At 40.0% G+C, this 23,857-nt stretch overlaps 1 protein-coding gene across 3 annotated transcripts in view; it reads left to right on the forward strand.

Annotated features, from left to right (window-relative positions):
* The first annotated feature begins 14,173 nt into the window (after nucleotides 1-14,173).
* LOC138807713 (protein TASOR 2-like) overlaps nucleotides 14,174-23,857 on the forward strand; it is a 63,032-nt gene continuing 53,348 nt past the window's right edge. For 2 of the 3 annotated variants that reach the window (XM_069993488.1, XM_069993489.1), the window contains exons 1-2: nucleotides 14,212-14,393; nucleotides 20,951-21,078. In XM_069993488.1, coding sequence (XP_069849589.1) covers nucleotides 14,293-14,393; nucleotides 20,951-21,078 — 229 coding nt within the window. In that variant the 5' untranslated portion in view covers nucleotides 14,212-14,292. The other variant, XM_069993490.1, reaches the window with a different exon arrangement.

Below are 23,857 nucleotides of genomic sequence, written 5' to 3' on the forward strand. Positions count from 1 at the left end.
TTTTGTCATGCCTGAGGCCCTGGATCCAGTTCCCAAGTACCATAAAGAAAAGGGAAAAAACAGAAAGAAAAACAATGTGAAAAAAAATACCTGACCCTACAGCCACTAAGAAACATGATGGTGAATAAGCTTCCTTGGGTTTTTGTTACAACATATCCCCCAATTTCTAATAGAAGCATAAACAGACTCTCATTTAATCTTTAATTGCAGCTTCTCAGAAGTCCTGGGGTAGGTGTGTATGTTTATCTCCATGATAAAGGGCATTGACTTCTGTTAGTTAGCCATGTTAATGAAGTTGGAGATAAAATGGATAAAGCTATGAATTTCCCTCTAATCACTGCTTTGGCTGCATACAAGTTTGTTTGTTGTTATCATTTTTTGCCAGTCCTGGGGCTTGAACTCTGGGCCTGGGTGCTGTTCCTGAGCTTCTTTTAATCAAGGCTAGCATTCTATCACTTGAGCTACAGTGCCACTTCCAGCTCTGAGTAGTTTATTGGAGATGAGAGTCTCGTAGACTTGCCTGCCCAAGTTGGCTATGAACCACCATCCTCAGATCTCAGCAACTTAAGTAACAAGGGTTATAGGCATGAGCCACCAGTGCCCACCTTTTGCACACAAGCTTAATATGTTATTATTTCATTTTTATCCAGTACCAGATGTTTTCTAATGTCTCTTATCGCTTCTTTTACTTGTGGCATATTGTTATTGTTATTAATTTTGTTGGTCCTGGGGTTTGAACCCAGGACTTAGGTGCTGACTCTGAGCTCTTTTTCTACCAGTTTGAGCCATAGCAGCACTTCCAGTTTTCTGGTGGTTAATTAGAGATAAGAGTCTCATGGGGCTGGAAAGGTAGCTCAGTGGTAGAGCGCTTGCCTTGCATGCATGAGGCCCTGGGTTCGATTCCTCAGCACCACATAAGCAAAAAGAAAAAAGCCGGAAATGGTGCTGTGGCTCAAGTGGTAGAGCGCTAGCCTTGAGCTGAAGAGCTGAGGGCCAGCGCCCAGGCCCTGAGTTCAGGCCTCACGACCGGATTCCCCCCCCCCCCCCCAAAAAAAAGAGTCTCAGGAACTTTCCTTCTCTGGCTGGCTTTGAACTTCAATCCTCAGATCTCAGCCTCCTGAGTAACTAAAATTACAGGTGCAAGCCACCCGCAACTGGCTTTTTTTTCCCTCCAGTCCTGGAGCTTGAACTCAGGGCCTGGGTGCTGTCCCTGAGCTTCTTTTGCTCAAGGCTAGCACTCTACCATTTGAGCCACAGAGCCACTTCTGGCTTTTTCTGTTTTTGTGGTACTGAGGGATCAAACTCAGGGCTTCATGCATGTGAGGCAAGCACTCTACCATTAAGCCACATTCCCAGCCCCAGCTATTATTTTTTTAATAATAACAAAAAAAACTATGTTTTCATTTCCTGGAATTTGTTTTGGTAAATATAATTTTAAGTGTTCACAGAAGTAATACAGTTGGGAATTCTTCAGCTATTTGGTCATTGATTTCTAATTTAACAAAGAATAAATACACAATAACTCAGTAGTTCTTTCAGTGTTTTAAAATTTAATAGTATTTATATTGCAATGCACCATATATTCCAAACACACATTAAAAGAATGTGTGTGCATGAGTGTTGGCAGTGTTTTTAACTGAAATTCCTATAACTTCCATTAGGCCAAATTCTTTGTCAACTTTCAAGTCATTTTTTAAAAATGTTTCATTTACTTCTATCAATTCTTAAGACTAGAGTTTCCATAAACGAGTTCCCATTAAACTTCAGTCACATCAAATTATTTGTCATGTTTCAAGTCTCTCTCTATATATACTATATACTTCATTTCCATCTACTTATATCAATTCCTGAGAGAGTAGAGCTTCTAGCTATTAATGTGGATTTGTCCTTTTCCTTTTAGTTATCAAATCCTGCCTTATGTTTTTGTTTAAACAGTACTTTCTTGATGAATTAAGTTTTGGTGTTTATTAACTATCCCCTTTGCTTCTAGTACTTTTTAAAAAATTTTTTCTGGATAGTCTATATTGTTCAATATAAACAACTATTCCAACTTTCTTAAGATTTTTTTTCATCCTTTTGTTTTTAGCCTATCTAAGTTCTTATATTTAAAGCATGTTTCTTCAATTTAGCATATACTTGGGCTTGAAAAACTTCACCTTTTAATTAGCGTGTATAGTACATTTTAATTCAGTGTATTTAGTGATATAGTTGGGTTTGCTGATTTTTTTCTTATTTGTTCCATTTGTTCTTGTGTTTTTTGGTTTTCCTCCCTTCTTTTGTCACTTGTACTTTTGCTGTAATATCTAAGAAATTATCTAATGTAATGTCACAAAGATTTATTCCTATGGTATCTAAGTGTTAAAGTATTTACACTGACATTTAGGTCTATAATATATTTTTAGTTAATTTATGCATATGGTGTGAGGTAGAGTTTCATTTTCATTCTTTTTAATGTATTTATATATGAACCCCAATAATAAATATCTAATACCCAAAGGGTTAAACTCCCTTAGCTGCCTCTGGAACATCAAGGCCAGCCTGGGCAGAAAAGTTCACAATTTCCCTTCTTAATCAATAGCTGAGTGCTGTCATGCATACCTATCATTCTATCTCCATGGGAGGACTGTAGGATTGGGCTAGCCTGTGCAAAAAGACCACTAGACTTCATCTCAATGGAGGAAATATGAGTAGTAGCACACGCCTGTCATCCAAGCTACTATGGGAAGCCTAAAATATGTAAACAGGCAGAGTGTGGCCTAAACATGGGTGTATACCTGGACAAGAAGTGAGACCATATCTCTAGTGGCACAAAAATAAGCGGAACTCATAGCTCATGGGTGGAAATCCTGCCTAGCAGACACCATGCCTTAAATTCAACCCTTAGTACTTTCTGAAAAAACAACAAAAACTTTTAAAAAAAACAAGAGGAAGAAGGCAGATGAGGATAAGAAATCATAAAATAAGTGAATTAGATCAAAGTACAATGTATGCATGTATAGAAATACAATATGCTGTTATGCTATTACATATATAATAAACATAATGATAGTAACAACAATAATAATAAAGCTTAGAAAGGGAGCTAACCATTCAGAAATCAAAAACCACCTTCCAATAATCTCTTTAACTACTTAGGAAGATACCACTGCTTCCTGAAAACCTCCATTTTTGAGATGAGCAGTGATAATGCTAGAGGCCTAGAATGTGATGACATAATATTCAAAGGAAAATGTATAAGCAGACTTCATGATAAAAAAAAAAAAGATGGGCTATACCATTTCCTTCTTTTTGAAGTGTTCTTTTTCTGGTATGGTTACATACTTCACATCTCTTAATGTTACAAGCCCAATAATATTACTTCCCCAGATTGGTCTGTTCAACACAATCCCAAACAAATCCAATCTTTTAAAAATATAATTCTAAAACTTACTTAAAAAACTGAAAATAGCCAGGCGCTGGTGGCTCACGCCTGTAATCCTAGCTACTCAGGAGGCTGAGATCTGAGAATCGAGGTTCAAAGCCAGCCCGGGCAGGAAAGACCGTGAGACTCCTATCTCCAATAAACCACTAGAAAACCGGAAGTGGCGCTGTAGCTCAAGTGGTAGAGCGCTCGCCTTGAGCTGAAGAGCTGAGGGACAGCGCCCAAGCCCAGAGTTCAAACCCCATGACCGACAAAAAATAATAATAATAATAAATAAATAAATTGAAAATAGTCAAAATGTATTTGAAAAAGAAAAAAGTTGGAGGCAATGCAAATTCAAACCATAATGCACCATCGAGAGTAGCTAAAATTAAAAAGTGTTAGAAAGGATGTAAAAGAACAAAAAGTCTTATACAGTACTTGTGAAAGTGTAATTTATAAATATAATCTGCAAAAAGTTTACCATTATACCAAAGCTGAATGCATGCCATCTTTGTTGTCATGATGTTTCATAATAAACCACTCAAGTTAAATAGTTTATAACAGCATTAACTCTCACACTAAGCTATAATGTTGGGCTATAAATTGATGTCAAAAGTGCTTTATATAGGTTTGTTCTGGAGACTTAGGCAAAAAGGACAACAGCTGCATGAGAAGTAATTTTCATAGGAATCACTGAAAATCAAAGTCTAATCAAAGAAGCCTGTTTAAGACTATTACACACTGTCTTCTAGGATCCTATCAGCTCAACCAAGGTAAACAGCAATGAGAAACAGAAGCAAATCTGGCCAACAGTATGAACGGGATAAGTATTTGTAGAAACAAAAATCCAAATTGTTATGGCTAGCATTCTAACATCCCATTCCTTGGTATTCACCCAATAGAAACGAATGCACAGCTGAATAGAAACGTTCAATATTATTATTTCTAATAGCAAAGAACTGTAAACAAAATCTATTGGCTGTGCAATCAGTTAAGAAAATTCGCTACATTCATATATACAGTAATGATAATGAAAGAACAAGAACCATGAACCCAAGAAACAGACCTGAAGACATAGCACAAGGGGCGCCTAGCAATAACAAGGCCTTGAGTTCAATGTCCAGTATTGCCAAACACACACACACACACACACACACACACACACACACACACAACCACACCAAAACACAGCAAGTTGTACACAGACAAAAAAAGCTTCAATTTACATTTACAAGTGCAAGTAAATGATATAGTTTAAGGATGTATATTTAGGTGCAAATCCATTTTTTAAAGTAAAGATTACCATGAAAGTCAGAATGATTATTAGTGTTTTGATTGCTGTACCTATCACAGACTGGGTAAAGCTAGAACAGAAGTTTACCAGGCTACATTCTGGAAGCTGACAAGACAGAGGGGCTGCCCCTGGTGAGAGCCTATATGTTGCATAGTAATTTGATAGAAATGCAAGCTAGGACACATGAGAAATTCAGGCCAAATTTCATCACTTTATCAGCAACCAATTCTATAATAGTCCATTCATGAGAGTTCAGCCCTCATTACCTAATTAACCTTTAGAAGTGCCAGTATTGGGGCTTGGGCACTGTACCTTAGCTTTCTCTGTTCAAGACTGGTGCTCCACAACTTGTGCCACACCTCTACTTCCAGAATTTGCTAGTTACTTGGAGATGCAATTCTGAAATTTGACTTTAAACTGAGATCCTCAGATCTCAGCCTCCTGAGTAGCTACAATTATAGACATGAGCTGTAACTTTGGGGGGTGGGTACTGGGGCTTGAACTCAGGTTTTTCTTTTTCTTTCTTTTTTTTTTTTTGAACTCAGGTTTTTCTACTCATAGGTTTTTAGCACAAGGCTAGCCTCTACTGTTATGGTAACGCAGAGCAGCGAAGATGGAGATCATTTTTAGACCCAAACCAGGCTAGTGCCAGAAAGAAGTTTGGGTCCCCAGGGAGGGGGGGGGTTGTTTTGTTTTTTGTTCCATCGTGGGACTTGAACTCGGGGCCTGGGTGCTATCTCTGAGTTCTTTTGCTCAGGGCTAGTGCTTTGACCACTTCCGGTCTTCTTGTGGTTAATTGGAATCTCACAGACTTTCTTGCCCGGGCTGGCTTTGAACTGTGATAAGACTCCTGAGTAGATAGGATTACAGGCATGAACCACCAAGCACCTGGCCTTAAACCCAGAATTTTATATAAACCTCTAGTTCCATACAAAACATAGGCATTAATCAGATGCACAAAAGGTCAGGGAGGCTGACATCAATTTCTGACCAGGTAGGCAATTCCTGTCTAGTTGTGCAGAGATCACATTTACCTTGTTACTTCCCCTTCTGTACTGTTAGTAAAAGTAATGCTTTGTGGGCTTCCCCCTAAGTCTGCCCCAACCTGCATTCTAGCAACAGCCACCAGGCAACTTTCCCACAACTGTAAAGTCCCTTCGCCCAGAGGGGTTACTTTTGTCTTCTTCACTACCACTTGGGCCACAATTTCCGGCTTTTTTGGTACTTGAAAATACTGTACAGACTTTCCTGCCCAGAGTGGTTTCGAACCGTGATCCTCAGATCTCTGCCACCGAGAAGGTAGGATTATGGGCAAGTATCTCCATACTTATCCGGGTAAAGATAGAAATCACTGGTCATTTACAGTCACCTCGGTTCTTCATATGTAAGATTTAAACTTCCAGAATTTTCCTGGTTAAGTTGCTCAGAGACACCCCCTGCCCCATCTAACACGGATCTTAAATTAATCAAAACAATGGCAACATTTCAAATGATTTTTTTTTAGACTAGACCACACCAGCGTCGTCCTCAAAGGTGAGCTTGGCATTGAAGGCGGCCTCACGGCACATGGAGACATCTCCACGCGGTTTCCCCACGCGCCTTCAACACCCTACATGCACTAGGCACTAGCGGGAGAAGCCTGATTCCACCGTCCAATCCCGAGCGAGCGGAGGTCTTGCGCCTGCGCAGAGAGAAATAACAAGCACAACGTGGACGCCGTCGGTGGTTTGCGCCTGCGCCTTGGATTCGCCGTGCTGATTGGCTCCCATCTCGGAGGGCGACGCGGCAGTTCCGTTTTCACTTTCTGTCTTTTCTGCCCCTCCCCCCGCCTCCTCGCTTTTCTTTCCTCCTCAAGGTTTTACTTCCGGTGGCTGGCGCTCCGCGCGGGGAGAGTCGACGCGCTCCTTCCGGTGTGGCCGCCGGGAGCCGGGGTTGGTTCTCTGAGGGGAGCCGCGGCGCCAGGCGGGGCGCGAGGGGGAGCACGCGGAGGAGGAGCACGCGGAGGAGCTCGCGGCGTCGCTCGCGGCGTCTCCCGGCCAGACGGACGGTCCGTGCGGAGGGCGGGCGCCGCTGCCCGCTTCGCTGTGGTCTCCGCCGGCTGGCCGCCACGCCGGGACAGGAGGAATGTTCTGGCTGGAGAAGCCTGCGTGGAAAGCTCGGCGGTGACCTGGGCCGGTAAGCACCCCCCCCCGCCCACACCGGGTGTCGGGGCGCCCCGCGTGGAGCGCAGCGCGCGGGTCTCGGGGCCCGGCGCGGGCTCGTGGGTGGGGAGGCTCCGCCGGGACGGTGGTGGGGTGCCGCGTGGCGGGCCAACTCCAAGCCGCCGCGGCTCGCAAAAGGTCCCGGGAGAGTGGGGCGGGAGCGCTCGCGTGGCCCCGGCGCTTTATTAGACTTGGCTGCGAGACTCGCGACGGGCTCCAGGGCTCTGGCCAGACTCAGTTTCCCCACCTGCGAGAGCTCGAACTGAGTACATCTGGCCAGACTTAGTTTCCCCACCTGCGAGAGCTCGAACTGAGTACCAGTACACACACAGAGAGAGAGAGAGAGAGAGAGAGAGAGAGAGAGAGAGAGAGAGAGAGAGAGAGAGAGAAGGCAGGGTTAAAAAGAACTTTGTTTGTGCCGCCTATCCGGGCTCCTGGACCCTAGGGGAGATAGATAATGAGTTCTAGATGTGAGTTTCCGACGGGCAGGCAAATCATTTCCCAAAGCTTTCTTTAATGCAGCTTGCTACTCAAGTTCCATTCCGCAGAGACCATGGCAGCGTGTGATTTTATTTATTTATTATTTGTTAAGTGTCCAGCCGGGCCTCCATGGTTCACAAGAATAATCCTAGCTATTCTGGAGTCTGAGATCCGAGAGGATCTCGGATGGTGGTTCAAGGCTAGCGTGGGCCCCTTAAGAATCCTTTATCTCTAATGAACGAGCAAAAAGAAAAGAAAAAGCAAAAGAAAAAAAGAAAAAGCAGAAAGTGCAGTTGTGGCTCAAATAGTCAGCCATGCTTGAGCAGATAAAGCCAAGGAACAGTATCCAGACTTGAGTTCAAGCACCAGTACTCACACACACGCACACTAAACAGAGTGTCCAACAGTCTGTCCGTAGATAATAGGTCATTTAGCAGCAAACTGGAATTATGCATAAAGAAAGTTACAATAGATGCAACCTAATAATTTGACCGGAGGTGGCATGCCCCCAGACATTGCAAACAAGGATTGGTAAGTGAAAATTCTCAAGTTGTGCTTATGTGTACCCTGAAACTTCAGTCCAGAGCCTGGGTGCTGCTCCCTATCACTGAGCTACAGCGCTACTTCCAGTTCTTTTGAGTCTCAAGGGCTTTTCTGCCTGGACTGGCTTCCAACCCCTATTCACAGATCTCAGCCTCCTGAGTAGTTTACAAACTAGGCGGGAGCCACCAGAACCCAGCTCAGGTTTTTCTTAAATCATAACTTGTCTGAAGTTTCTTAGGTAAACCATTTGTTCTCCCCCTATAAAGAAAATTAGAATGGTAAGGTTTATGCAAATGTTTTGTAGATTTTAAGTGCTGTAGTTTGGGTTCCTCTGAGAAGGGGGGGAGTATGGCTCAGGTGAGTGTGGGATAGTTAATGTTACAGAATTTTAGATTGGTGGTAATTCAAAAAGGCTTATTACGAATGTTCCTTAATAGCATTAGAAATAGTCTTGTGTTCAGAATCCTTGTTAGAGAAATAGGTAGCTGTTTATAGCATCTACAGTACATCAATAACTAGCCCAGTCTAGAAAAAAAGAAAGGTGACAGTATCTACAATTATTTTAAGGAAGACAAAGACAGTATTTGAAATGTTGTGTTCTCAGGATATTGGCCCAGATGTAATTTTAATTCTCTTTTCAAAAAGATATATCACATGCATCTCCTATCCCAAATGCATTTGCCTAAATGGATTAAAATCTGAAAAGTGCCTAAAAACTTGTCTGATAGTGTTTGTTATATTATAATAACAATATAGGGGCTGGGAATGTGGCTTAACAGTAGAGTGCTTGCCTACCATGCATGAAGCCCTGGGTTTGCTTCCTCAGTACCACATACACAGAAAAAGCAGGAAGTAGTGCTATGGCTCAAGTGGTAGAGTAGCACCCTTGAACAAAAGAAGCTCAGGGACAGTGCCCAGGGCCCTGAGTTCAAGCCTAGGAATGGCTAAATAAATAAATAAAAATTACAGTGAATGTGTTTATCTGTTTCTCAATTGCCGAACACTTATTTTCAAGATTTCCTTATAGTGACACAATGATGATTTCTCTGCTGCTGATAATAAACACACTTAAAGCACTCATGCTGGCATTTCTGTAGAACCAAGTCCTTTTGAGAATGCTAGGTAATAATCATCTCCATGCTAGCAGTACTAGATGGTAATGATATATATATATATATTTTTTTAATTTTTTTTGGTTGGTCGTGGGGCTTGTACTCTAGGCCTGGGCGCTGTCCCTCAGCTCTTCAGCTCAAGGCTAGTGCTCTACCACTTGAGCCACATTGCCACTTCCGGCGTTTTCTGCTTATGTGGTGCTCAGGAATTGAACCCAGGACCTCATGCATACAAGGCAAGCACTCTACCACTGAGCCACCTTCCCAGCCCCGATATTTTAAAATATATTTTACATATCTCACATTTTCCTTGGTGAATAAGAAGACAACTATTTTTGGCCTGGTCCAATCATCTTTGACTTATGTGACGAACATTCTTGGCTACCATAGTGTTTTAATAATTGTAGCTTTTTTATTTATTTTATTTTTTTTCAATTGTAGCTTTATAATATATTTTGATATATCAGTATCTTTTGGTTCTTTAGCATTTTTTCTTTATGAAATTTAGAATTATCTCAGTTATTATAGAAAATCTTGTTAGGTATTATTTGTGATTGCATTGAATTTAAGTTTGAATTTGAGAAGAGATTCTTTTGAGGTTTTCCATCTAGGAAAATTGGTATGTCTTCCTGTTTTAATTTTTTGTGATACTATGAATATATACAGTTAAATAAATTTGTGTACTCCAATGAATAGGTACCTCAGAAACCTTGTGTGTGTTGATTCCATAAGGAAAATACTCCTTGCCAGATCACCAGAGTCTTCATTAATTTTATGTCAGATGTTCTTTTTTTTTTTTTTTGGTCTGTCGTGGGGCTTGAACTCTGGGCCTGGGCGCTGTCCCTCAGTTCTTCAGCTCAAGGCGAGCGCTCTACCACTTGAGCCACAGCGCCACTTCCAGTTTTCTGGTGGTTTATTGGAGATAGGAGTCTCACAGTCTTTCCTGCCCCGGCTGGCTTTGAACCGTGATCCTCAGATCTCAGCCTCCTGAGTAGCTAGGATTGCAGGCGTGAGCCACCAGCGCCCAGCATGTCAGATGTTCTTTTGACTTGCTTATAGTTGTATCAGTTACATACTTTCCTTGTTTATTTTCACTTGATTTTGAATATTAGGTAGACTCCCACTGCATATCCTGTGACTTTTGTTAAACATGTTTTTGCGATTCATTTATGTTGAAGCATATGCCTGTCATTCAGCAATTTAGACTCCTTTACATTTATTTTAAAACCTATTGAGACTGAAAGCTACTGCCTCATGCCTATAATCCTAACTATTCAGGAGGCTGAGATCTGAAGATCATAGTTTGAAACCGGCTGGGGCAGAAAATCCATGAGAGACTCATCTCCAGTTAACCACCAAAAAGCCAGAATGAGAGCTGTAATTCCAGTAGTAAAATACTAGCCTTGGGCAAAAGAAGCTCTGGGGCAGGGCCCAGTTCTTCAGTTCAAGCCACAGGACTGGCGGCCCCTCCACCTCTCCCCCATACACACGTCTCTCTGGCTCTGAAACATTTGACCCATTTGCATTAATGTAGTGGGTCTTTGCATTTTTTTCATTGTTTATTTATTATTACCTCTCTTTTTTATATTAATGTTCTAGGACTTGGGGATTTCTCACAGTGGAAGAGCAGCAGCATTTGTCTGGCAAATGCAAGGCTCTAACTTCAGTCCTCAGCTCTGCTAAAAAAAAAAAAAGCTAATTTAGTCCATTTTTTCATTAGTTTGGAAATTGTGTACTTTTCAAATTTTAGAATTTTCCTAGAAATATGCACCCTTGACTATTCTCTTTAAACCTTTCTTAGTTAGAATTATTCATTTCATCCAATCTCTTTGTGGTTATAACTTTTTGTTACCATGTGCTTGAATTCTTCTAAAATTTATTACTGGAGAGATAAGATACCAGGTAGATGAGTGTCTAACTAGCTTATTGTGGTTTACAACCAATGCTTGTTTATATTTCCTACATTTTTACTACTTCATTATTCAGACTTCATTGTTTCTTTTATCCAGCTGGACCCATCTTCCTCCTATATATTAAAATACTTTCTTTGTAAAGGTTTTTATTGAAGGTTTGTTGATGAAGTCTAAAAGTGTCTTTCACTATCACTTAAAAATATTTTTGCATAGAACACTCATTTAATTGGTGCTTGTCTTTTAGCATTCTAGAGAACTCATTCCTTGTATTTAACTTACATTGTTGCTGTTAAGTCACCTGTGGTTGGTAGATTCCTTTTTCTCTGACTGCTTTTGGTATTTTTCTCTTAGTCTTTAGCATTCTGCTGTTTCTTTTTTTTTTTTTTGGGTCCAGTGGTGGGGCCTGAACTCTGGGCCTGGGCGCTGTCCCTCAGCTCTTCAGCTCAAGGCTAGCGCTCTACCACTTGAGCCACAGCGTCACTTCCGGCTTTTTTCTTTTTACTTATGTGGTGCTGAGGAATCGAACCCAGGGCCTCAGGCATACAAAGCAAGCGCTCTACCACTAAGCCACCTTTCTAGCCCCTGCATTCTGCTGTTTCTGTGATGTGTCTATCTTGCTTGGATTGTTTGGCTTCTTTCGTTGTGTTCAAGTCCTGGAACTTAAACTTGGCCTGGGTGCTGTCCCTAACCTTGTGTACAAAGCTACCACTATACCAAGTGAACTACAGTTCAACTCCCTGGATTGCTTGGCGCCTTAATTTGTTGCCTATTCATAATTCCTGAAAAAAGAGTCTCCCTTTCTTACTTATCTGCAATGGACTAGGATTAATTTTTCATCGTCTGCATGACAGTGTCTTCTTTCTTTTTAAATTTTGTCTCTGTAAATTACTTAACAGAATGCATTGCCAGACTTTCAGGTTTCTGATCATTTGCTAAGTAGAATAATCTCTGAAACTGGTCTTTTGGAGGAAGGGATAGAGCTGTGATTCTTTCAGCATTATTGTTTTATTCAAATAATAGTTTCACGGATTTGCTTATCTATTGGATTACTGTTTTCATAATTGAAAGTATATTTGTATAAATTGTTTCTGATAATGTATAATTTTAGAAACCTTTTCCCTGTATTTGTGGTTCACAAATGTTCACATCTTCATTTTTTTCTTTTTTCTTGCTAAAAGATTTAGTATTAGCTTTTTGAAACAACTAACTTTAGTCTTTATCCTTTACTCAATTGGATTTTTTGTTTTATTTTATTTTATTTTATTTTTTGTCAGTCGTGGGGCTTGAATTCTGGGCCTGGGTGCTGTCCCTCAGCTCTTGAGCTCAAGGCTAGTACTCTACCACTTGAGCCACAGCCCCACTTTCAGCTTTTTCTGTTTATGTGATGTTGAGGAATTGAACCCAGGCCCTCATGCATGTAAGGCAAGCATTCTACCACTGAGCCACCTTCCCAGCCCCTGTTTAAAAATTTTTTTAATGACTTATCATAAGAAATGTGTTTAGGGCATACTTGTGTTTTACCTTAAGATTTAATAACACTTAATTGGAGAACTAAGTCCCTTGTTAGTCTGTATTCTATTCCTTGGCATGGTGAAATAGACCCTGTTTAGAACCTGTGATGTACACCTGCTCCTCCCTCATTAGGAGAAATATTTAACCATCAATCTTGAGGCCTGGTTTGTTCACTTGAGGAAACCTACCTTTATGGAAGTCTATTTATCTGTCAGAAGCATTGAGTGGGATACAGTAGAGAGTTTGATGCAATCAGTTACTAATTTTGAAACTTACAAATCCAGTTTGATGAAGAGTTAGAACAGTAGTCATAAGGTTTATATAGATGTCATAAAAAGTCACCATAAAGGGCTGGAGGTGTAGCTCAGTGGTAGAGTGCTTGCCCAGCATGCCTGAGATGGTGAATTCAGCCTGTGAGCACTGAAGAAGCAACAACAACAAAAAAGTATCACCATATAAACTATGAACTGATTCTAATAATTGTATAATCTTGAATATAAAATTGCATAATCTTGAACATAGCCTTTCTATACAGCATATCAAAAAAAGCTAAGTGTAATATTATACTAATCTAACTTTACAGTAGAATGGATTTTGAGAATGTTAAAACAATCTTCAGAAGCCAAATATTAAACCCAAAAGTAACCAAACTGTAGTTAAATGAAAAAGTTATATTACATTGTAAGATTCACTTTATATAATAGTCTCTAAAAACATTTTTTTTTGGGGGGGGTCAGTCGTGGGGGTGGAACTCAGGGCCTGGGCCCTGTCCCTGAGCTTTATTTGCTCAAGAGACACTTTGAGCCACAGCACCGCAGCTTCCCATTTTCTGGTGGTTTATTGGAGATGAGTCTCACTGACTTTCCTGTCTGGTCTGGCTTTGAACCAGGATCCTCAGACCTCAGCCTCCTGAATAGCTAGGATTACAGGCGTGAGCCACTGTACCCACCTTCCAAAAACTTTTTAACACTAGTTTCTCTTCACTAGCTAGTGAGTTTCCAATTGAAAATAACATATAAAGCATGTACATAATTATTTATTCATTTAATTCGTTTGTCTCAGCCGTGTTAGATTTCACTTGGGAAATGAATAAGTAAATTAAAACCCTAGTGAAACATAACATTAATGAGACGGAGGAAAAGATGTTCTTAGATCAGGCAAAACACTCCTCTCAGCCCTATTTCAGAGGCCGGTACATAAAGCATTCACACCCATATTCAATAGGGCTTTCATTTTTGTAAATTGAATCTCCAGACACGGTGGGAAAGGCCACCTTCACTGTGGACAGAACGCTTAAGAAACCGGATTTTGTAGAGTGTAAAGGAACACAAGAAGCCATCCCCCAGTGGCGATTTTCCCAGGGTCACCGTCCTGGCGTCAGCTCCGAGGACCGCACTGGGCGCCGGTCGGTCGGTCGGCGTCCCCGGCTCCGAGCTTCCCCGCCCTCCCCCGCATCGATCAGAGCTGCCCCTGTCGGAGCTCCCCGCCTCGGAGCTGGCTGGCCGGGCCGGCGGGCTGGCGGGGTGGGGGAGGGAGGGAGTCAGCTCGTGGAGCCCTGGAGTCCGCCACCCTGTTGACTTTCAAAAGGCACTGCTTGCCCCGTGCCCAACACCGGCTCCCCGTCCCCGTCCCCCTGCTTCCGGTGCTGGCCTGCCCTGGCCGCCCTGCGGGCAGGGCGGGAGGGGGCCAGTAGGGCTGCGGATTGAGCAGAGCCCCCTCCCCCATACAACATGGGGTAAGGAGAGGGGTGGCCTCGAATGCCCTGAAGCTGCGGAGACAGTCCCGAGACCCCTTGAGGACCGCTCCTTTGGTTCACCTATGAAAGTGTTTGAGAATGGACCGATTCTGTGCTGTACCTTACCTGGTAGGAGGTTTGAGGGTGTTTGAGAATGAAGCTTTACCAGGGTCGTGTCAGGCCCCTGCTGCTGAAACCAGGTGATGACGGAGACCAGGTGATAATAGACATGTTTGTATGGTTCTTCAAGGTTTACTGAGTGCCTTCATTCCTGGTTCTTGATAGATTGTGTCATGGTGTCAGATGCCTTGACAGAGACTCATGTGTGTAGATCTACAATAATTGAGATTGGTTTTGTTGTTGTTGCAACAAAGCCTCACTGTATAACCCAGGCTGGCCTCAAACCCATGATTCTGCTTTAGCCTCCCCAGTGCTGGGGTTACGGGCCAGTACCTCTATAATCTGCTGAGATTGTCTTTTGAAATGTAGACTAGTGATTCCAAATGAACCTTGCGCTTCAAATAAATAATAGTACCTTATTATTCCTTTTGTGCATGAACCTGGCTGACACATACTTAAGACTTTTGCACATTAGAGACCTTTTTTTTTTGTCAGTTGTAGGGCTTAAACTCTGGGACTGGGCACTGTCTCTGAGCTCTTCAGCTCAAGGCTAGTGCTCTACCACTTGAGCCACAGCACCACTTCCGGTTTTCTGGTGGTTAATTGGATGTAAGAGTCTCATGGACTTTCCTGCGTGGATTGTCTTTGAACCACAATCCTCAGGTCTTAGCCCCCCCAGTACCTATGATTATAGGTGTGAGCCACCAGTGCCCAGCTGGTATTTTCAATTTTTAATAGGGGCACTTTGTTTTATGTGTCTTGATTGGGCTTATGTTGCTTTCTCTGCCTCTTCCTGCCCCCCCCCCCCAAATTGTAAATTTGCTTCTAGGTAGAGCTGTGAAAGGTCTTTTTTTTTCTGAAATCAGAGTAGCTTTATTTCTCCTGGATTGTATTTATGCTAAGATTTTAGAAAATACAAAATTCCCTTCATTTGGCCTACTCAAAGGTAATTTCTGTTATAGAGTTTTATTATCTGCTGTGGTGCTAAGAGCTTCCCTGGACACTAGGGACTTTGGTGAATAAGACATAGTGTCTGCCTCTATGCACCTGGCATTCTAGTAGGGAAGAAAGATTATCCTCCCCCCCCCCCATCCAAAAACAAAACAAAAGCCATGAAATAATAGCATGTTGTAAGGAGAGTTTTTTTTTTTAAAGCAAACATACTTTAGATGGGATGACTTACAAGTTTCACTAAGCAAGTAGGAGCTTAGTTAGGAGAATGGGAGAAAACCCTCCCCTTAGAAATAACAGCTTGGACAAAGCTTAGAAAATAGATCAGTGTGGCCACAGCTTCATAGAAAGGCATGGACAAGATAAAGAACAGGAGCCAAGAGCCCAGCCCATACCTATAAGGTTGAAATCTGGGATTAAGTTCAAAGGGGGGGGGGCAGAAAAACCTGTGGGACTCTTCGAATTAACCACGGAAAAGCCAGAAGTAGAGCCGTGGCTCAAGTGTTAAAGTGCTAGCTTTGAGCAAAAAAGCCCAGAGATAGTGCTTAGGCTCTGAGATCCAGACCTAGGACTGGCACTCCTTCCTCCCCCCCCCCCCCCGCACCCCCCCCCCCCCCAAAAAAAAGACCAAATTATATATAAGGCAAAGAGCTGTTGTTTTGTTTGAATCCCTACTGCATACCTGTTCTAAGGGATCAAGACACACCACTGAAAATGAAAATGCCCCTTTATTCATGAAGCTATATCTAGTGTTGGGAAGCTAGTTGGAAAAACAAGACAAATATTAGATGTTGATGAGTGTTACACTGTAAGATGACGATTAATCTGCTTTTTTCTCCCTAAACAATTTACGGTAGTACTTTTTCTGTCTTTATTAAATAAGCAGCTAAATTTATTTTTAAATATAGTTAAAAATAACAAGTAGAAATAAGCTGCAGCAATAGAAATTGACAAATTATAAGAAATCTACTAAGAATTACATAGTAACTTCCTTTTACCTATCTTCTCATGCCACAGCAGTGTTTCTGTGACTTGTTTTCTTTGAATTAACTAATATAGTTCATTAAATTTATAGTTCTGCTTATTTCTTTGATTTCTCTATTGATCATTAATTGATGTCTGTTAACTTTTAATGCTTAATAGATTATCTTTGTCAACACATGATGTGCTTAAGACTTGAGAATCAATAGTCGTTAAGATGTAGGTCTATATATTTGTCAAGTTTTGTTATTAGCATTTACTTGCTTTGTAAGAAAAAAAATTAGAAGCCTTGTTTTGTTTTCCAACTTTCAGAACAGGTTGCATATAAGGATGAATATTTAGTTAGCAAATGCATGTCTATTAAATACCTACGATGTGAAAGCATTGAGTTGAATATTGAATAATTATTGGTAAACCAAACATAACTCCTCCCATCATAGGGATGGTTTATTAGGAAATATTGATTTATTAGGGAAAATGGTACTTGCAAAGTAATTATAAATATGTATGTATAAATAATTAACTACTTTGGGGTAGACTGGTGAAAGGTATAGTGGTTCTTGCCAGAGTCAAAGCTGTTGAAAAGATTGAAACCAGAATATAGCTTGAGCCCTGGAGTGCAGGTCAGTCTGGGTAACACAGTAAGATCATGTCTCAAAGTAAATAAAAGAAATTTATTAGGTGCCATTGGCTTATGCCTATTATCCTAGCTACATAGGATGCTTAAATGTGGAGGATTGAGGTTCAAAGCTAATCCAGGCAAAAAAAAACCAAACCTCCTGAGATTCCATTTCCAAAATAACCAGCAAAAAAAGGTAAGATGCTTTAAGAGAATGAGGATCAATTTGAGGTTATATTATTTGTTTATTTGAGTAAATAATTGAATGCATATGCACTATAGGTTACTCCTTTTTTTTGTGCCAGTTATGGGGCTTGAACTCAAAGCCTGAGAACTATCTCTGAACTTTTTCTGCTTAAGACTGGTGCTCTACCACTTGAACTTCTACTTCCATCTATCTGCTGGTTGATTGGAGATAAGGATCACATGAACTTTTCTGCCTGTGCTGACTTCAAACCATGATCCTCACATCTGAGCCTCCTGAATAGCTAGGAATACAGGCGTGAGCCACCAGCACCTGGGTTATCCTTTTTTAAATAAATATGGTAGGTGTGGTGGCACATGCCTGTAATCTTAGTACACTAAGGCAGAATACTCAGTACACCGAGGCAGAACAACCAGCCTTAATTGAGTTTATGTGTGGTGCTAATTAATTAATCAGGTCTTGTACATATTAGCATACAGTAAAATAGTGTGCTAGCACTAAATTCATCCCCAACCCTTGGAAGCTTTTTGTTGTTTTGTTTTGTTTTTAATTGAAGAGATTCAGATGAGCTAAATTGACAGTTCTAGTTTAACATGTCCATTTGTACACTGGAAATGTTTTTTTTTCTTCTTTTTTTGACCAGTCCTGGGGCTTGAATTCAGAGCATGGGCACTGTCCCTGAGCTGCTTTTTACTCAAGGCTAGCTCTCTACCACTTGAGCCACAGTGCCACTCCTGCTTTTTCTGTTTATGTGGTAATGAGGAATCAAACCCAGGGCTTCGTGCAGGCTAGGCAAGCAGTCTACCACTAAGCCACATTCCCAGCTCCTGGAAATCCTTCTAAAGTTATAGTAAAAATGTGTAAATCCACAAAGATTAGGAGGAAAAAGCAAAGAGAACATATACAAAAGCAATATTTGAGAAACTACAAAGAAAATAGATGGGAATATATTACATGATTTAATGAATTAGAGAATGGCAAATGGGAAAGGGAGGTAAGCCAACAAAGAAGCAAACTGATTATCCACAGAATCTGGAAGAAGCTCAAGAATTGGAGAGATATAACTTTTCAAGGAAGAGTGAAGTGGAAATAGGAAAGACTGTCATAATGTTGACTAACTGGACTCCTTCACTGCTTTGGTATATCTAGAGGCTACTTTCCCTCTACACTGAGAAAAGACTGAAGGTTTATAGTCAGGAGACATAAACTAGACAGGCTTTATTTAGAGAATTGAACTGGGATGAAGCATCTAAGTGAAACTGAGAATTAAGTGGAAGACAACATGTTAAACAGTAAAATCCAGAACCATTTTTTTTTTCTGTTTCACTCCCAGAAATAAGCAAGTTGATATGCTCCTAAGCAGAATATTAAAGGATTATTCTCTATATAAACTGACTAGCCCAGATCTTAACCTGATTAAACAACTACATCCCCATCAGAACAGACCAGATCTTGACTAGAGCTGCTAGTCAAGAAGAGTGTTCAAGAATGAACATGGTAGTGCATGCCTGTAACCTCAGGACTGGGAAATTTGAGGCAGGAAGATTGGAGGGTTCAAGGTCAGCTTGAATTACATACTGTAAGATGAGGCTAACCTAGTACATATTAAGACTTACCTGTCTCAAAAAAAAAAAAAAAGAGGGGAAAAATGTCTATCATTTCTATGGTGTAAATATCTAAGAATTGAATTGATGCAACATGTTATGTTTATCTTCATAACAAACTTTTCCTAATTGGCTTTAGTACAGTTTATACACTACAGCTTTTAGACATTTACTGCCTCACACATAAACATGCAGGACAAAAATTACCAGCCATTTGATAGATTTTCCATATGAAAAACACCAAATAGGAAACAAGCTAAACAGAAAATAAAAGGAGCTTGGTAGAAATAGATTTATTGCTGGGAACAAAAGAAACTGTATATGTGTGCATGTGCACACATGTGCACATTCATGCTTACACATGTGCATAAGAGATCACATTTGTGAAAGATTAATTTAAAAAATTATTCAGAAAATAATTGTGACTGGACCAGTTTTTAAAAATTAAATGTTTAAGCTGGGTGCTGGTGACTCATGTCTGTAATCGTCACTTACTCAAGATGCTTAGATCTAAGGATCTTGGTTTGAGGACTTCCCAGGCCGTGATGTCCATGAAACTCTTTATCTCCAGTTAACCACATTAAAAAACAGAAGTGGAGATGCAGGGCCTAATAATCATAATATGTAGGGAGCTTCTAAAAATAGACACCTAAAGGAAACACTTCTCAAAAGAAGTACAGATGGAAATAAATACATAAAGAAATGTTCAACATTCCCTGGCCATAGCAAATGAAAATGATACTGAGATTATATCTTACTTCATTCAGAGTGACCATCAAGAATATGAATAAAGCTTGGTGCCAGTGGCTCACGCCTGTAATCTTAGTTACTCACAAGGCTGAGATCTGAAGATCAGTTAAAAGCCAGCTTGGGCTGAAAAGTCCCTGTGAGACTGTTTCTAGTTAACCACTCAAAAACTGGAAGTGGTGCTGTGGCTTAAAGTGGTAAAGCATTGTCCCTGAGCAAAAGAGCTCAGGGACAATACAACACCAAGGCCTGAGTTCATGACTGAGTTCTTGACTGATGCCACCAAAAAAAAAAAAAAAAAAATGAATAAAAACAAATGCTGATGAGGATGGAGAAAGGGAACCTTAATACATTATTAATGGGAATGTAAACTACATAACTTTTATGGGAAGCATTTATGGAAATTTCTCCCCAAAAAACCCACCAACCAGATATAGCAAAAGTAGCATATACTAAAAGCATCTGTATAATCATGTTCATTATAGTACTGTTCACAAGTTATGGAGCAGCTCATGGATCAAGAAACTATAGATATAGATAGATCTAGACCTGTCAACATATGCACCAGATTATTCAGCCATAAAGAATACAGTCAGGCCATTTGCAAGGAACTGAATGGATCTGGAAATCCTCATTAGGTGAAGTAAGCTAGTCCTCAGAACACAGGTCATGTTTGTTCTCATGTGAATTTTGGACCTAAAAAATAAACATAAGAATGAAGGATTGTGTATGCTTTAAATATATATGTGTATTTATATGTGTGCAAATATGATCAATCTAAAATATGATATTCATGTGTGAGATATCCATGTTGAAATTTCAGAACAGTTAGCGCGCACTTTTAACAAAAATGAATATTAAGAGTTGGAACATGTTTTCTCTGGGGTGTAGGTGGGATGGAATGAACAGAGAGGGAGGAAGAGAGGCCTGATTATAGTAAAAAAGCTTTATATGTGTGAAAATGGAACAAGGATACCTGATGAGATTAGTTTGGTAAAGGAGAGGAAAAGAAAAATGACAGTATCATGATCAAGTTGCATTGTATATATAAATGGACATGTTCAAGTGAAATTGCCTTGGATTTATAATCTCTGCTTTTCATTTTGAAATTTCAGTGAGGGAGAAGTGATTCCTATGAGCGTAATTTATTTCTCTGTATAAAATTTCTGATTAGGAATTGAGGATTCTCGAAAAAATATTTCAAACTAAGTTACTGCATACAGAGCAAATTCAGTACTTGGCTGTAAGATTCATTAAAGGAGAAAAGTGAGCATTATAGCTTTATTCATAATTACTTGGTAAACATTTGTTTAGATAGTAGATATGTTGTAAATTGGATCAGTTTTTTTCTTTGTTAGAGTATTACATATATTTTAAATATTTTTATTTTAAAAATAAAAATATTTAAATATTTAAATAAAAATACTGTACAAAGGAGTTGCCATTCAACAAAGCAGTTTATGAATACAATGCATTTTGATTAGTGGCATCCCTTTCAACATTGTCATCCATTTTTTTCTTTCTTTTTAGCATTTATGACATTAACAAAGAAAAGGACCATGACAACAATTCTAGGGGCCTATGTGATGAAAATGAATTAAAACCACCCTCACATTCTGTCTTAGAGAATATTAATAGAAGGATTCTATCAGAAGACAGTAGGTATTAAATTAAGTGCTATAAGTTAATTATGAATGATCCTAAACTAGAATTATAAAGAGATTTAGTTTGAATTTAGGTGGTATAAAACAATTGTTTTTTATAATTTCTAGTAGCTACAGCTTCTACAATCAGTCTAAAATTGATAGGTGATTGAATCTTCAAGTTGCCTCAGAAATGTTAAATTGATTTGTATTTCTTTGACTTCATTCATTCATTTATAGATCACATCCCACTTCACTGGTTTTATATTTTCCATTCTCTTGCTGATGACTCTAAGGTGATGGGAATGCAGGCATGTGTCACCATAACTATTTTAATTATTGTCTTTTAATTTAAACTGAAAAAAAATCTTTTTTTGGGGAGGTGGTACTGGGGATTTAAACTCAGGTTTACATGTACACTAGGCAGGTGTTTTACCACTGATTCATACCTTAGCTCTGGTGTTTTTCACTCTTTTTTTTTTAACAAATTTTTTTAATTGTGAAAATACTGTGCAGAGGGGTTACAATTATTCACTCATTATTTTTGCTATAGGGTTTCAATTTCCTCCTAGGCAAGCACCTGTACCACCATCTGCCTATTTTAGGTTTCCTGTTGTTGCTGTGATAACAGGTGGGCACCAGCTTTCCATGATTGAAATGGAGTCTTACAGACATTTTCTCCTGGGTTGGCCTGCAACCACAATCTTTTTTTTTTTTTTTTTTTTTTTTGCTGGTTGTGGGGCCTGAACTCTGGGCCTGGGCGCTGTCCCTCAGCTCTTCAGCTCAAGGCTAGCGCCCTACCCCTTGAGCCACAGCGCCACTTCTGGCTTTTTCTGCTTATGTGGTGCTGAGGAATCGAACCCAGGGCCTCATGCATGCAAGGCAAGCACTCTACCACTGAGCCACCTTCCCAGCCCAACCACAATCTTTTTTAACTCAGCTTCCCTTGTAGTTAAGGTTTATAGGTGCTTGCTACTGTACCCAATTGTAGGTTTAAGGGGTCTTTTAACCTTTCCTGCCCAGGCAGGCATTGAACTTCAGTCCTCCCATTCTCAGCTTCGCACATAGCTGTTGCTGAGCCTGAATAGAGATATTTTAAATGATATAATATAAACTTTTTCAAATGTAATTTAGTTTACTTTTTCTACTTCCCAACCTCAGTAACAACTGATTTAAACCACTATTTATGGCTAGTTTCAGCATTTCTAAATAATTTTCTGTATTCTTTTGAGCCCCTATTTTTATGTGTTTTTTAAGTCAAAACAACATTATAAGCTAACCACTGGTGGCTCATGCCTGTATTCCTAACTACTCGGAGACAGGTCTAAGTAATATGGTTTGAAACCTGCGTAAACAGAAAAGTCTGAGACTCTTATCTCCAATTAACCACCAAAAAAAGCACACATATGGACTTTTCTGCCTGGGTTGACTTCAAAATGTGGTCCTCTGAACTCAGCCTTCTAAGAAAGTAGGGCTACAGATGTGAGCGCCAGTGCCTGGCAAGTATTGATTTTTAGAAATACCCTACTCTTTGAGAAGTGTTGACCTAAAGGAGAAGGCATTTTTAGTCATAAGTACATAGTTTTGGAATTAAAAACATGTAAGTGAAAAGAAAAATTCTTTTGTCAGTTGTGGGGCTTGAACTCAGGGACTGGGTTCTGTCCCTGAACTTTTTTTTAAGGCTCAAGGCTAGTGCTCTACCACTTTGAGCCAAAGCACCACTTCCTTTTTTCTGGTGGTTAATTTGAGATAAGAATCTCATGGACTTTCTTGCCAGGGGTTGGCTTTGAACAGTGATTCTCAGATCTCAGCCTCCTGAGTAGCTGGGATTACAAGCCTAAACCACCAGCACCGGTTCTTACTTGTAAATCATGAGTCTTTCAGCTTAATTGTGATGAATCATTTCCCACACTTTGAAATATTCTATGAGCACATGCATTTGGGCAATCCATGTTAAAGTTAAGTAGACCAAACTCTTCTTTTGCACTACTTTCTTCTTTTCTTTTCGTTTCTTTTCTTTTCTTTTCCCTCCCCCCCCTCCTCCTTCTTCTTTTGGTGGGTTGTGGGGCTTGAACTCAGGACCTGGGTGCTGAGCCTGAGCTCTTGAGATACAGCTCTATTTCTGGTTTTCTTGTGGCTAATTGGAGATAAGAATTTCAGGGCCTTACTGGCTTTGAACTGTAGTCCTCAGATCTTAACCTCCTGAGTAGCTAGGATTACAGGCATGAGCCACTGGCACCCGCCTTTTGTACTACTTTTAGTTTCCATTGTACATGATCTATTTAAATATGGGGAGGTAAATGGTACTCATCACTTTACAAATTTAAAGATATATGCATACCTATTCACATCTTAGAAAATCTGGACCCATCAGTAATACTAGTCTTCATTTTTAAAGCTATCCTTTTTTTTTTTTTTACTACTTTTTCAACTGTGAGTGACATGCTTCTCAAATACTGAGCCTTAGATGTTTAAAAATTATCTTTATAAATAACAGTCCATAGAAATTTCCCAAAATCATAACTTCTAAAGGATTTTTGGTTTGTGTTTGGACTAGCAGAGGGATTTGAAAGCTTGGAAACCACACAGGTTTCCATTTTTCTTGGAGTCATACAGCTTTAAAAACTGTAACATTGTCACCACTGATGTTTTGTTATTTGAATCTAGTCAAAAAAAAATTTTGTTGTTGAGCTTGAGTCCCTGGCTGATTCTGAGCCCCTGGTCTCAGGTGACCCTTCTGCCTAACCTTCAGAGTAGCTGGTATACCATATACTAGCTCAGAATAACCTCACTT

This window comes from Dipodomys merriami, unplaced genomic scaffold (genome assembly GCF_024711535.1).
Source record: "Dipodomys merriami isolate MVZ:Mamm:240054 unplaced genomic scaffold, mDipMer1.0.p SCAF_429, whole genome shotgun sequence".
Taxonomy (NCBI): domain Eukaryota; kingdom Metazoa; phylum Chordata; class Mammalia; order Rodentia; family Heteromyidae; genus Dipodomys; species Dipodomys merriami.